The sequence below is a fragment of the Microcebus murinus genome, chromosome 13 (assembly GCF_040939455.1).
Source record: "Microcebus murinus isolate Inina chromosome 13, M.murinus_Inina_mat1.0, whole genome shotgun sequence".
Lineage (NCBI taxonomy): Eukaryota > Metazoa > Chordata > Mammalia > Primates > Cheirogaleidae > Microcebus > Microcebus murinus.
This window is the reverse complement of record NC_134116.1, coordinates 72,106,271-72,122,266: the sequence shown is the minus strand read 5'-3', so window position 1 is coordinate 72,122,266 and position 15,996 is coordinate 72,106,271. Positions and strand designations below refer to the sequence as shown.

At 42.3% G+C, this 15,996-nt stretch overlaps 1 protein-coding gene across 1 annotated transcript in view; it reads left to right on the top strand.

Moving 5' to 3' along the window:
- Window positions 1-12,742, top strand: part of KL (klotho) — a 48,769-nt gene extending 36,027 nt beyond the window's left edge. The window contains exons 2-5 of the mRNA XM_012752159.2: window positions 2,023-2,533; window positions 3,314-3,582; window positions 7,964-9,065; window positions 9,598-12,742. Coding sequence (XP_012607613.2) covers window positions 2,023-2,533; window positions 3,314-3,582; window positions 7,964-9,065; window positions 9,598-9,935 — 2,220 coding nt within the window. The 3' untranslated portion in view covers window positions 9,936-12,742. The remainder of the gene's footprint in view (window positions 1-2,022; window positions 2,534-3,313; window positions 3,583-7,963; window positions 9,066-9,597) is intronic.
- Window positions 12,743-15,996: the final 3,254 nt, after the last annotated feature.

Sequence of the window (15,996 nt, the reverse complement as noted above, 5' to 3'; positions counted from 1 at the left end):
ACATTTATGGAGACCCCACCAATGTAAGCTCCGTGTTCTGAGTTTTACATAAATTATCTCATTCAATCCTCAAAACAGCCCAACGAGAAGCACCGGCAAGTCAGGCTTGCCTGCCCAGGTTAAGTAATGTGGCCAAAGGCATCCAACTAAAAGGTAATGGAGCAAGAACTTTACCTGGAACCAGAGGCCACGTGTGCCCTGCCCTACAGCCCAGGTCATTTATCTTTTCCTTGCTGAACCTCCGCTGAGCCACGTCAGAGTCCTCAAGGTTGGAAGAGTGGTCCATGATCATAAACAATTCTATTGCATGACTTCAGCTACCTGCGTGGCTCTCACTCTGGCCTGACCCATTGCTGTCCTTATCCAGCACTTGCTCTGCAGAGGGACACTGTTAGATTTAGGACGTGACTGTCCATAGGGCCAAATTAGGACAGTCCTCCCGTCCTAGATCCCAAGTACCGGCATGGACTGCTCCTCCGCTTTTCTGTTTAACTGTTAAACAACATTATGAGATTGCCTGTCGACGGGAAGGGAGCGCTGGGGGTGGTGGTGAGGAAGGTAGAGGAGCGAAGGAGGTAGCACAAAACTGGCAGCAGCGGGCACCAGTAAGTCCTTGGTTTCTTGGATCACATGGGCAAATGCCACTATTCCTTTGATCAACATTTTATTCTCCGTTTTCCTCTTAGCATACAGATAGCTGTTTCAGGTCATGAAAAAGCACATTCAGTGAAATGAAACACAGTAGATATACACTAAGAAACTAAAAAGAAACATTGGCCGTAAACTATCTTATTCCATTGAAATGTTTGGCTGACCTCATAAGAATGTTGATGAGGCTGTTCTTGGATGCCTGTTCTGAAATGCACCGCGGGAGGAATGGTGAGGATACACCGAGAGGCTCTTTGGCTCGCTGAACAAAAGGGTTTCTTCAGGCCTCGGGAGTGGGATGAAAATTGGCATGATCATCTTGGAGAATAGACAGACTCAAATAGAGAATTAGAACAGAGTTTCCAAAAAGGACATACTAGGGGAATAAAAGGCTAATAAACAGCACTTGCATTTGTAGAAAAATAATAGGGAGAGCAAGTCAAGGAATTCAAAAGTAAAGAGAAACTCAATTCAAGTAGGGGAGGAAAAAAAAAACCCTATAGTCATCACTATTCTTTGTAAATAAAAAGGGAACAAATGAAAATAAGATATCAGAAGTCAGGAAGAATTTATGAGAGTGCGGAGTTGGTTTTGAGGATGCCAAGTTCTCATTGCCGTGGGAACCCCGCTGAGTGTTGACTCTGGTGTGTGAACCCCTCACAGCTGTATTAGCTGCTGCTTGCGCTTGGCTTATACCTTGCGGCCCAGGTCAGTGGGAAAGCCAGCACCGTCCCTAAGTTCTGGAGCGCAGGCCAAAGCCAGATAGTGGAATTGGTTTTTTAATTTATTGCGCTGGTTCTTCTTATGGAAGAATGAAGAGTGTGAGAACATGGGTTAGGATTTTAGCCATGAGAGATGACTATAAAATATTAAATTGACTCCAACAACTTGAGTCAATTTGAAAACTCCCAGTCTCTTAGGATAAAAAACATAATCCTACTTAGAAATTCCTGGTGTGATCACAGATGGGGGATTGGTTCTTTTCACAGAGCCCGTAAATTAAAAAGCACATAATCCAAAGTCAATTAAATAGTAAGGTATTATGATAAATTCTCATTTCATTAACTTTTCAAAATATGAAATAACTATGCACTCAACCCAAGAAACTGACATTTTTTCCACTGACTGCAAAAAAAAAAAAAAAAACCCACAAAAAACAAAACAATGGCAATAACTCTAGTCATGGTAGCAGCTCACTGTAGGGTGACCTACCTTTGGAATAATTTATTAGTTCCAGCTGATGTTTACATTGTGGGGTTAGTCATGATGTTAGGCTTGATGAGAAACAGACATAACTAGAGCTGGGGATTCAAATATGTATTGCATTTCTCATCCCGATCAGGGATAAATTTACTGTGGTCTCTCTCTTCGTAGGCTCATGCCAAAATCTGGCATCTCTACAATACTTCCTTCCGTCCCACTCAGGGAGGCCAGGTGTCCATGGCGCTAAGCTCCCACTGGATCCAGCCTCGAAGAATGACTGACCACAACATCAGAGAATGTCAGAAATCTCTCGACTTTGTACTTGGCTGGTTTGCCAAACCCATATTCATCGACGGTGACTATCCCGAGAGCATGAAGAATAACCTTTCATCTGTTCTGCCTGCTTTTACTGAATCTGAGAAAAAATTCATCCAGGGAACGGCGGATTTTTTTGCTCTGTCCTTTGGACCCACCTTGAGTTTCCAGCTCTTGGACCCTCACATGAAGTTCCGCCAGTCAGAGTCTCCCAGCCTGCGGCAGCTGCTCTCCTGGATTGACTTTGAATACAACCACCCTCCCATCTTTATCGTGGAAAATGGCTGGTTTGTGTCCGGGACCACCAAGGGAGATGATGCCAAGTACATGTATTACCTCAAAAAGTTCATAATGGAAACCTTAAAAGGTATGATTGCGGGTGAAGTTCTCATTTCCTGCTAAAATGCACCGGAAAACAATCTTTAAGAGTATCTATCATGAACTGTGTCGTGAATTTATACTTTTTAATCATAATGTAGAGATCAGTTTTGGCAACAGCAGGAATGCGTTCAGGTAACACCTTTCTCATTTAGGGCCTTGGGGAACTGAAATTAATTTTTAAAACTCATTTGTAAATGACAAACGGGGTTACAATATTTGCGATTATTTAACTTTCAGAGCTAACTAATTTAGATTTTTAGATTAAATTGAGCATAAAATAAATCCCAGTCTATCTAGCTTTCTATAAGTGTTTTCAAATTCTTATTGTTTCGGCCAACTAAAATACTCTTTAAAGAAAAAAGGATATTCACATTTTCTAGAGAAAATAGTAAAATTGTTCGTGCTTTTTAAAGCCTTTATTTATTGTGTCATGTGCATTGCTAGGTGCCTAGGTTGGAAAGCGAGACATCTTCCCAGCCCTGTGAAGCATAGGTTAGCAGTAAGGAACTGTCCCCTCGAGGTGCTCGGAAATCCAAATAAAAACATATTGGAGAAAAGCCTATTCATTTGTGAGGATATTAATTTGGAGAAGTCATCTAGATTTGATTCCAGCCTTTTGTCAGTAAGAAAAATCACTGGTTTACCAAACAAGAAGCATTGTACGTACTTTGTTTCTTTAAGTAGCGAAAGCCTCAGGTGTCCTTGCACCGTGAGGCGAGTGCCCAGCGGAGGGTCACGTTGCTCTTGTCCTCTCTCGCCTTTGCAGCCATCAGGCTGGACGGGGTGCATGTCATCGGGTACACGGCCTGGTCCCTCATGGATGGTTTCGAGTGGCACAGAGGTTACAGCATCAGGCGTGGACTCTTCTATGTCGACTTCCTAAGCCAGGATAAGAAGTTGCTGCCGAAGTCTTCAGCCTTGTTCTACCAAAAGCTGATAGAGAAAAATGGCTTCCCTCCTTTACCTGAAAACCAGCCCCTAGAAGGGACCTTTCCCTGTGACTTTGCTTGGGGAATTGTTGACAACTACATTCAAGTAAGTCAGCTGACAGCATCAGTCAGCAGTCCCCCCACCCGAGCCCTGTCACTAGCTAGTAGCGCTTTCTTATTAGGCTGGCGGTCATGGCGCATCCTCTGTCCTGAACCAACTCGATAAGTGCACAATTGGCGACGCTGCACCCTCCTCTCCCAAAACCTTCCAATCTTCGTCTTGCACTTTAAATTAGAGAGATCCAAAGGGAAATACGTTAAAAATATGAATAATTAAGATCTGATAAGAGATAAGTCAGCAAAAAAAAAAGATGAAACACTCTGTGTTAGTAGTGTGATTTTTCTTGTCCTTTTAAAAGCAGTTGAGTTTTTCTCATAAATAAGATACAACACAGAACTCCGAAGTCTCTGAGATACCGGTGGAGCTGCTGAGATTGAGGCGGGAACATTAGGCTGAGCCCTCCTGAGGCATAACTGTGAACCCCACGGAAACTTGCAGAAGTTCTTCCAGAAAGAAAACCCTTGCTCCAAAGATTCCCCAGTTGGAATGTCCTTTTTAATTATAGTCAAGGAAACGGTACAGAAATTATTCAAAATGATCCACCGATATTTATTGAGCATCTACTCTGTAGTGAGCTCCCCAATATTCTTTTTCATTTCCCTAATATTAAAGGGACTTGTTTTTCAGAGTTAGATTCAATAGTTGAGTAAGCATTTGTTGGAAGTCTAGTGTGTACAGCGCCCTGTGTTCGCGGCCGGGGTAGCTCGGTTAAGGCGGGGAGCGGGCGAGGGCAGGCTGAGATGGGAGGGTGACCCCTGCTTTCATAGGAGAAAGGGAGTCTGTTGAGAGCAAATGATGGACACAAGATGGAGTGACGGGCATGGTGGTAAGTACACGAGGTGGGGAGGGGATATGATTCAATAGTCTGATGTGAAAGTAGCAATATCCATAGACAGACAAGCAGCTTTAGCATGTTGGGTTCTGGAAGCCAATTCCTTGTTTCTACAAATCCCAACATTGAAAGAAGTATTTGGAAGAATGCTTGGATCTGAGGAAAGGCCTTCTATTTGAAACAGGTTGTTTTCTGGTACATATAAAATTGAGATTTTTATTTATAAGGAAATCAATCAACTCTACCCTTCATGCTTTTCTTGCTGGTTTGGATTATTGTCCTGCCTTTTTCAGACCATGCAGCTAATTTTAGAGGCAGCCTTGGACTCAAATCTCCTCCTTACGTGTGAGCGACCGAGGACCGCTGTGTTAGCAAGGGTGTCGGAACGCAGGAGAAATCCTTCTTAGCTCCATCCTGCTCTGCACCGGGGTTTCCCCCTGCTCCATCTCCCCTGCACCTCTGCGGTGTGGCATCTCCTTATCCTAACTTCTCAAAGTGGGACCTGCGTGCGATGGGGTTCAGGCAGGATCTGAGGTGGCGGAAGGTGAGGGAGTGAGGCAAGAAGGAAGGAAGAACATCTCCTGCAAGTTTTCCTTCCTCCTCCCGTTAGTGGGGGCTGCAGGACGATGGGATGGGCCTTGGTCCTTGTTCTATCTCTTGGCCGTCTGCCGCTCCCTGCTGGACATCGTGCCTTGCCACTGAGGGGCCCAGGCCCTGTCCTGGTCTGTGACAGCAGCCCGAGTCTGGCAGGTTCAGCCTGTGTGTGCGGAGAAGCTCACAGCCAGCGTCTCTGTGCAGACAGTGGGAGGGAATGCACCCAAGGGTGGGGGTGTTGGGGGCACCCTTTTTCTCCTGCTCTTTTCTTTTCTCCTGTTCTCCTGTTCCTTCTTCTCTCCATTCCCCGAAGGAGGGCTGTGTGCTGGTGAGAACTGGTAAGCAGTGAGGAAGTGTTAGGAGTACATCCTATTTCCTTGAGGGAGAAGCGACGAGTATGGCAGTGAACAGGGAGGGAGATGGGGAGGGGATTCCTTTTCCTACGCCCTAGAAGCAGTTGCTTTGGAATCTGATCTGAGGCTAGCCACTCAGCAGCCCAAGACCACCTGTCTCAGGTCACCCTGTCTTTTATCTCATCAGCTCAGACTCCCCACCCCTCCACCTGGCAGAGCCCAACAAACACAAAATTAAGTCCCTTTAACCCGAGGCAGACGTGAACTTCTCCGGAAGCTCTCTGGTGGGGGCAAGGCTGAAATTGCTATTTTCTACTTCTGGTTTTCTCCTTGGATTTTGTATGATACTGGCAGTGGCCTTCCCGATTGTCGTAGTAAAAGTAAGTTCTTGGTTATGTCAGTTCCGAGGAGTGTGCGTGTCTTCCTTCACAAGCAGTACTCTACACTTTTAAGACGTTATATTAAAGTCCTGAGAAGTTATTTTTAAGCCGCTGAAATTCATCTTTTCCTTCCTGGCTGGTTTTTCAAACTCAATATTTGAGGCATGCATTTCACCTGAACAGCTTTAAAAATAATATCCCATTAAGCACACATCCCTGTCTGAAGTCTGGCCTTAGGACGGTTCACATAGATTGTCACTTTACTCGGACCCAATTTCCCAGCTGACAGGTTTGTTTTCCCATAACCCCGAATGCTGATAGTTAATATAAATACAGAACATGCCACACAGTGAGGCTATGGAGCTGCTTTAACATTGGTCCCTGGTAGGAGAAAGTTTCTTGCATAATATAATAAATACATGCTTTATGCCCATTTCTTCTGAAAGGTACACCTTTGTTATTTCAGTTTTTCTTAAAAACTAAGTTAACAATTTAATAGAAGTTAGGTTTTAATTCTGCCTAAACACTCATTTCTATTTTTTTTTTTTTTGAAACAGAGTCTCACTTTGTTGCCCTGGCTAGAGTGAGTGCTGTGGTGTCAGCCTAGCTCACAGCAACCTCAAACTCCTGGGCTCAAGCAATCCTCCTGCCTCAGCCTCCCGAGTAGCTGGGACTACAGGCATGCACCACCATGCCCGGCTAATTTTTTGTATATATATTTTTAGTAGGTCAATTAATTTCTTTCTATTTTTAGTAGAGACGGGGTCTCGCTCAGGCTGGTTTTGAACTCCCGACCTCGAGCAATCCGCCCGCCTCGGCCTCCCAGAGTGCTAGGATTACAGGCGTGAGCCACCGCGCCCGGCCCTCATTTCTAAATGTCCTGCATTTTTAAGAAACAGATTCCTTCCCCAATCTCAGACGTTATACTCGTCTCTCACCTTTTGTTTTCAGATGGGTTGAATAAAAGCTGCTGTTTTGAAACAATTATGGTTTAAAAAAGTTCCAAATTTCATCAGCTCAGAGGTATATAAAAATAATCCAAACGATTTCTTCAAGCTCTGAACACTTTTACTCCAAACGAGCATGCAAATATCTTCTCTTGTGAAGCCGAGGAAACATGATTTGTGGGTGCATCACAGTGGAAAAATACTTCTGACAACATTCCCATAGCATTAGGGGCAATGCATGCGTGGGTGTTCTACAAGGGACAATTCTCCAGAAAAAGCAATTTCCCTTTGACACGCTGTTTTTTTTTTTTTTTTTTATTACTTTCCTTTATAAACACAGCACTTATCCCTCCAGAGAAACTAGAGTGCATTTGCAATAGGCCCGTAAAATGCAACAAAACCCCTCTACAGCTTCTGACCCCCATGGCTTACATGTGGTGGGAGAATTTTGTCATTCTGATTTAATAATCTGCCCACTTTTCCTAAATACCTATTTTCATTTTGAAGGGTTTTATATCATATGCTAGAGAACTATTGTAATCGTCATTGTTGCAGAAAAATAATTCAGGAAATATAAAAAGTATGTAAAGAAGATCCCACTAGCCATAGATGACAATATTGTTCTTTATTTCCACATTTCTCGAACTTTCTACTGTCAGTCAGAAGTAATTTGTTAAGTTCTGTCATTGACCCTAAAGCCAAAAAAAAGGCAAGAGTTTTGTTTTATTTGCTAGCTAGAGCAAACCTCAATTTAGAATGTAATGTTAAGTACAATTTAATTATAAACATCGTTTTATTTTCTGACTCTAACTGAAATTTTAAGATTGTTCTGTTTTTGTCTAGTTTTTCTTTTTTTTAAATTTGAAAGTCTCATACCATTAGTGATTTCTTATATTAAAAGAAAAGCATCCAAAAAAGCATCTGTTTGCATAATCCAGACTACGGGTGCACGAGAATCATTAGTGCTTATCACCTGAAGTGACCAAACAAATTCAGATTTTTCTTTTTTACGTTAAAGTAACAGTTGAAGATGTAGAGAGAAGCGTGGGTAAAACAAATGTGTATGCAACAAAAGTAGAATGTTTTCTTCCTGAGGAATTACCATGCATGAAAAAAAGTTTAAATTCTCAGCTAGGAATGTTCCTATTTTTGCTCATCTTGTTGCTGGTTTTGTTGCTCAATATTGTCGCTCAATAATTACATTGAGTTACTTCTTCAGAACTGTCCAGGTGATGCTAATGTTTGCACCACCCTTTGCAGGTGGACACCACTCTGTCTCAGTTTACCGACAGGAATGTTTACCTGTGGGACGTACACCACAGCAAGAGGCTTATTAAAGTGGACGGGGTGGTGACCAAGAAGAGGAAATCCTACTGTGTTGACTTCGCTGCCATCCGGCCGCAGGTGGCCTTACTGCAGGACATGCACGTGACGCACTTTCACTTCTCCCTGGACTGGGCGCTCATCCTGCCTCTGGGCAACCGGTCGCAGGTGAACCGCACGGTGCTGCACTACTACCGCTGCGTGGCCAGCGAGCTCGTCCGCGCCAACGTCACCCCGGTGGTGGCGCTGTGGCAGCCCGCAGCCCCGCACCAGGGGCTGCCGCGGCCCCTGGCCAGGCAGGGAGCCTGGGAGAACCCGCACACGGCGCTGGCGTTTGCGGAGTATGCCAGGCTGTGCTTTGAGGAGCTGGGCCACCACGTCAGGTTTTGGATCACGATGAACGAGCCGTACACGCGGAACATGACCTACAGCGCCGGCCACAACCTCCTGAAGGCCCACGCCCTGGCCTGGCGCCTGTACGACCAGGAGTTCAGGCAAGCCCAGAAAGGCGAAATCTCCATAGCCTTGCAGGCCGACTGGATAGAGCCCGCCTGCCCTTTCTCCCAAAAGGACAAGGACGTGGCGGAGAGAGTGCTGGAATTCGACATCGGCTGGCTGGCCGAGCCCATCTTCGGCTCCGGAGACTACCCACGCGTCATGAGGGACTGGCTGACCCAGAGAAACAATTTCCTATTGCCTTATTTCACGGAAGACGAGAAAAAGCTAGTCCGGGGCACTTTTGACTTTTTGGCTTTCAGCCATTACACCACCATCCTTGTAGACTGGGAGAAAGAAGACCCAGTGAAATACAACGACTACCTAGAGGTGCAAGAAATGACCGACATCACCTGGCTCAACTCTCCCAGTCAGGTGGCCGTGGTGCCCTGGGGGTTACGCAAAGTGCTGAACTGGCTCAGGTTCAAATACGGAGACCTCCCCATGTACATCATAGCCAACGGAATCGATGACAGTCTCCAGGTGGAGCAAGACAGGTTGAGGATGTATTATATACAGAATTATGTCAACGAGGCTCTCAAAGGTAAGGAGCCCCCAAAGCCGCAATCTCTTGAAGGTTTATGTCGCCAGAGGCTGCGACAGCTGATTAAACCCGCGTTAAACTCTCCCACATAAACGCACACCGTCACCCTCAGAACCAAGTGCTATCTGTTCCGTGCCACACTGAGACAGTCCGAGAGATAGCTAGTGTTTTTCCTGGTGATAAAGGAGTTTAGCTAAAAGTGGAAGACTGGCGCTCTCTAGCACCTACTCTAGATCTATAAAAGCATGACCCTCTCGTCTTCCATCTCTGCTTCATGTATATAAAGATTTAACCCAAGTACATCATAGTAGGTTTAATTATGTAAAGCCAGCTGTTAAATGGAGCTCGGCATTTGTCTTGATGTTTGCCTTTTTGTCTCTGAAAAAAGAAGCCTTTTCGATGAGATCTAATTGAGTCTGAAGTTTTCTTAAATGCTACTGAAAATTTCCCAGATGCACAAAGGTTATGTAAACGTGGTGTGTTGTGTGCCAACTATTTTAATAACTACTCTCCTGCCCTTTTGTTGTTCCAGCCTCCATACTGGATGGCATCAATGTTTGTGGATACTTCGCTTACTCGTTTAATGACCGCACGGCGCCGAAGTTTGGCCTCTATCGTTACGCTGCAAATCGGTTTGAGCCCAAACCGTCCATGAAACATTACAGGAAGATTATCGACAACAATGGTTTCCCGGGCCTTGAAACTCTGGGAAGATTTTGCCCAGAAGAATTCGCTGTGTGTACTGAGTGTAGCTTCTTTCACACCCGGAAGTCTTTACTGGCTTTCATAGCTTTTCTATTTTTTGCTTTTATTGTTTCTCTTTCTCTTATTTTTTACTACTCAAAGAAAGGCAGAAGGAGGTACAAATAGGTCTGAACATTTTCGTATTCATTAGTTTTGAAATAATTATGCACACACATCAGCTGTTAACCATTTGCACCTTTCAGTGTTGTAAAACTATAAATTTCATACATCTGACTTCTAGAAACCTTTTCTTTGTGGCTTATGAAAGAAGTTTTTTTTTGTTGTTGTTGTTAGAGGTGAGGTCACTCTCTGACACTCAGGCTGGAGTGCAGTGGTGTGATTATGGCTCACTGCAGCCCTGAACTCCTGCGCTCAAGTGATCCTCCTGCCTCAGCCCCCTGAGTAGCTGGGACTCCAGGTGCAAGCTGCCATGCCAATTTTTTAATTCTTTGTACAAAGGAGGTCTCGGTATGTTGCCCAGGCTGATCTCAAACTCCTGGCCTCAAGGGATCCTTCTGCCTCGGCCTCCCAAAATGCTGAAATTATAGGCCTGAGCCTCTGTGCCTAGAATAAAAGAGGTTTTGAAATTGGCATAGGTGACTGTATAATATCGAATAATGTGAATAGTGCCTGAATTTGTTCTCTTTTTGGGTATTAAAATTCTGACAGGTACCATAATTTCTGTAACACATGCTGTGATGAAAGGTTGAAAAATGGTAACCATACCAATGCCATATTTGCCCAGAAATTTGAACGACAAGACTAGGAATAGTTTCATGTGCACCCATTCCTAAATTTAATGTTTTTCTGGAAGTAGTAATTGCAAACGTTAGAATAAAAAGTTAAGTCCCAAATAACCATCTTTCATTTCAACTCTCATGACACTGCCTAATGGCCACACCTCTGTTGAATCAAGTTTCCCATGAAAAAGAAGATGGCAGAATATAGGAGAGATGGCAGAGGGCCCTGGGCTGGAATGTTCCTTTTAAAAGCAGTGTTTCCATCCAATATGGCTAATGTTAATTTACATATCTGGTGAATGATATACTTAGCAAATTATGGAAGTTTATACTTTATATGACTTTTGAGGCTCTCTCGAAACCCTGGGTTCTTGAGTGTTTTGTCTCACTGGCACCCTGTGGAGGGCCTTGTGCCTGGGAGGCTTTTGTTAAATGTTTGCAGAAAAATAAACATGAATCCTGAGATGCTGGACTCTTCAGGAAGCATAAAGCAATTGTGAAATTCAGCCTACTGAAGTGGCTGTAGGTGTTGGAAAAGATGGAAAATTGCTTATTATGAGCAATATTATGATTAATTTGATTATACACCCTTTTATTTTTGAGCAGACCCTGGAATGAATGAAATGACCTTTCCTGAGAGAGTAAGGATGAAATAATAACTTCTTCAATGAAGAATGACAGCACTTTCATTCTTTCTTTAGATGTGCTGTAATTTCTTTGAATTGGTAGTTTTTAAAACTGTTAATAGATTCAAAAGCAATCAGTTCTGAACAACACTGGAAGATTTGTTTTTGTGATCTCTGAGGTCCACTTTATGTTTCTGCTGCTACTTTCTGTGGAAGTGGCTTTGGACTAGTTTTGCTTGGAACTTTTATATTGAAACATGCTACTGATTTTTGGAAAGGGCTAATTAGGTCTTATCCATTAATGCTCCTTAAACAAGTCTTGCGGGTTTTCAGACAGGGAAGTCTCTCTATTACACTGGAGTTGTTTTATAGATAAGTCAATATTATATCAGGCAAGATAAACCAATGTCATAACAGGCATAAGTTACCTCGTTGACACAGGGTCATAGTGTATCATAAAATGCTGTACTGTATGATATATCATCTTTAGAGGTGGTATGATTTTTTCATGAAAGATAAGCTTTGGGTGATATTCTTTCTAAAATTGGACTTATTAAAATTGGATACTAGAGAATCAATAGTTTATTTTATGTATATATTTTTTCTCATTACAAGAGTAATATATGTTCATTGTAAAAAATTTAAAAACACAGAAACTATATGTAAAGAAAGACTAAAAATTATCTATAATCTCATAACCCAGAAATAGCCATTATTAGCATTTCCTTTGTATTTTATTTTACACTGAGTCAGAGAATATTGTACGGAATATATCTATTAATTTTTATTGTGCAACTTTCCTTTGTCATTAATCTTCAAAAGCATGATTTTTAATAGTTGTATTCTACCATATGAATATATCACAACTTATTTAACCATTCTTATTTGTTAGACTAGTTTCTTATTACTGTTAAATAATGAATACTGTTTAAAAATAATTTTCTTGCTACAGTATTTACTTTCATTTCCTTGAGTATAAGAGAAGTAATTCTGCTCCTTGGAAAAGTATTATAATAAATCTGCCTGCAACTTTGCCTTCTTTCATAATCATATGAGTAATTGCTAGCTAATTTTCAAAATTAAAAAAAAAATTGAGTTGACTAAGCCATACAAAATACAGTGGGAGCAGTGAAGAAATGGGCATGGTTGCAAGAAGCGTGAACTGCCAGGCTGGAAGCTGGTAGTAGCCAGGGAGGGGCCCCGGCTAGTACACCTGCTAAGCTGAGAGAGAATTTCAGTCCCTGAGACAGCAAAACAGAGGAAGAGCTGAAAGGGACAAAACAGAGGCGACAAAATACTGAAGAGAAGTGACATTTCAAAACCACTCAACTACGTTATGATGAGAGCTTCATGCCGACTTTGAGTCCTGGTGGGCCTTGGGAGGCGGCGGCTCACCAGAAGAATGAAAGGAGAGAGGGGCCTCTCAGATGGGTCCTGGGAACACGCCAGGCAGACGGGGAGGAGCTGGAAGCAGGAGCCTTCTGGTCCGATGGGGTGGAGTGCTCTCATTTCTTAACCCACTTCTGAGAGTACTTGGTAAAACTGAAAAAAAAAAAAAAAACAAAAATCACCAAAAACCAAAAAACCAAAAAAAAAAAAAAAAAAAAAAAAAACAAATCCCCACATTTACTTAATAATACTAAATTATTTTCTTGGATTCAAATTTTACAAATGTTGGATTGGCAGAGTCCTGAAGATAATTTGACAGAAGATATTTCTATATCAGTTTGCTGCACCATCTGCTCTTTTGAAACAAACTAATGACACAGAAAACATTGAAATTTGTATTTATTTGTTATTTAGTTGGTAAATAATTGAAGGCTCATTAATTAATTTTTATGTGATTCAAAAATTTGAGGTAGAAGTTCTGACTTTAGTATAATCTTGCAGTGTGTTTATTTTATGGTAAAACTAATGTTGAATGACCTTATTTGTCTTGTAGAAATTATTTCCCACTGAAACATTGCTTCTCAGTAAATTTCTAGCATAGGCTGACCTTTTTTCTGTTTAAAATCTCAATCGATCAGTTTTGTAAGACTTGGTTTCCTTTCAATATTTTAGCAGTTATTGTCTAATTATGGCCTTGAGCATGTATGTTGCCTAAAGCATGTCGGCTTGTTTTGATCTCCAACTGCATGTGAGTCAAACTTTTGGCTAATTTATATCTAAGTTATTAGATGGGAAGTTTCATGGTGTTTCAAGGCCATGCATGGCATTGCATTTAAGATAGGAACGTTTATAACTGTTTTTTTTTTTGCTTTAAATTATGGCACCATGAGTCTTTGGTACTTAGCTCCAAGGCGTCAAAGTACAACATTTCAATCAACAGGGGGCAGTAGTGGTAAGTTAGAGAGGAGCAAAACAAAGATATAATTAGAGAAAGATTGATGGGTCGGGTGGAAATATTCAATTAGTAAAAGACAAGAATGAAAATGAATCAGCCTGTATTCCATTAGAACCTCAGAGCTATGAGGAAGAGTGCGGTCAAGAGCAGGTCCAGTGGGTGCAAGAAGGGGAGGAAGATCACAGGCAGTTGAGCAAGAAACTGGGATGCCAGAACCCAAGAGCTTAGAGGCGAAGCATTTCCAGTGTGCGTCAGGAAGACGGTGTTGAAGGAGAGGTGATGCCATGGGAGGTGGCGATGGGCAGCAGAGTGTCCATCTTGGTGTTGGAGGGGTAGGTACAAGGATGCCACACAGGATGGTTTCCAGGCTTGTGAGGCTGGGCATTCAAGTGCATCCAGAGAGCCGAACATGCTGTGGTGAGAAAGGGGAGCAGGTGAATGGAAACGAATGGGCAAGGATTATGCCATGTCTCAAAGACAGAGACCTGCAACCCTGAGCTTTTGGAAGGAGTGAGCTTTTATAGAGTGGAGCCAGCCCCAAACCAGAGAGTGATCTTCCGTTCACTAGTTCTACTTGCAAATTTGCTTTATAACCTGGAGCAAGTCACCTAACCCACTGGGCCTTGTTGTTCTTGTCTATAAAAAGAGGGAGTTAATCAAGACCAGTGGGTTTCAACCTTGCTTACACATTGGAATCACCTGGGAGCTTTTAACAGTCCCCAGACCAATTAAGTCAGCTGGGGGGAACCCTGTTCCTAGCTGAGATTGAGAATCAGCGCTGCACTCAGCTCTCTCTCTGACAACTTCAATGCATATATGAATCACCTGGGGATCTTGGCCAAATGCTGGTTCTGATTCTGCAGGACTGGGGTGGGCCCAAGATCTTGCATTTCTAACAACCTCCCTGGGATGCTGTTGTTCTGTGGACCACACGTTGAATAGCAAGGGGCTAAGGGCTTTGTGTGTGTGGCTGATTGAGGGATAGTTTGTTTTAATGGGGGGGGGAAAAGAGACAGATAAGAACTATTGGTCTCTTTGTTGGGATGGTAGAAGGGACCAGAATGCAATCAGTATCACAGGTGGCAAACTGGTGCCAATTTAAGGCTGTCGCAATCAAAACCTTAAAGCACAATGTTCTAACCATAAGCAAATTCTCACCGTTAAGTGTATAATCATTGTTTGAAACAGAACTTTTGGGTCCAGACAACTATACTTTTTACAATTAAAAAGACAGACTTCTGAGTCTAAATAACTGAACATTTTAAAATTTAAAAATAATTTCAATATAAAAAATGAAAAAAACACAAAATTATCTGCTTTTTATCTTCTCCTTATTTTTAACGTATTAGAAGAGTAAGAGCCTTATGCTACAAACACGCTATATGCTCAAACATCTTCTGGTGAGCTATGTTCAACATGAGAGGATAAAAGCAGAATGAAAAATAGCAGATCCAGATTTATAACTAAATAAAATTATGTGTCTATTTACTGATAGACAAGATATAAATTATAAGACATAAAAGTTTTAAATGTATTGGAACTTTGTTCATCTAAAGAATATATCTTAAAATTTTACATGTTGAATGAAGACAGAATGAAACTAATCTTGAAAGAGGATTGGCTGGGTTGGGCAGCTTGAAGTCTGAAAAATATAACATGTTTCCGGAACAAACTCTTCTGAGCCTGTCATAGACCTGCACTTTCGCACCTGGAGGGGTCGTGAGACCTGGGTTTCATTGCCACTTCTTTTCTGTGTTTGGTGCATCTATCTACAATGTACCCATATCCCAGGATTACTGGGGTGCTAAGTGTCTTAATGGCTTATGGGAAAATATTTTGTAAATGTGAAAGCATTGTCCACATGTAAGTTATTATTATTATCTGGGTTTCTCTCACTGAATCCATTTCTGGACCTCTAAAGAGACAGAGAAAAAGGAGGAAGAGTCAATAAAATGCTGTCATGCTTATAAAGCAAACTGTGGGGCTCTTGCCAACCCAACTGTGCTACAATTGCAAGATACAATCTCCCGTGTCTCAGTTGTCTCTGCAGCCCTGGCCAGGGGAGCACCAATCTACAGTGTGCCGAGTCAGGCCCCTCACTGCTCATCACTGCTCCCACGATGACCACTGGATCTAGTTTTTTTCAACCTAAAAGCCTGGACAATATCTTCGTCACCATCATGATTTTGTTAAAGCAAAGTGGAAACAGTACATGTTTGTTGCATATAAAGAGGGCTTGCGCTGCTATAAGAGCATTCTGTTAACCAAGGGATTTATACTTTTATCCAAAATGTTTTGGACTATGAGCGACAAGTGAATTTTACTTCTGGATACAGGTTACACAATGACAATGTCATAATAAAACTACTTTTTGAACAGTATGAGTTGTTCAGTGCGTACGTGGTGGATGTGGCTTTTTGGATGTCTATCCAGCCTGCAACCAGATGTGTCCGAAAGGGAATATTTATTGTCTTTCT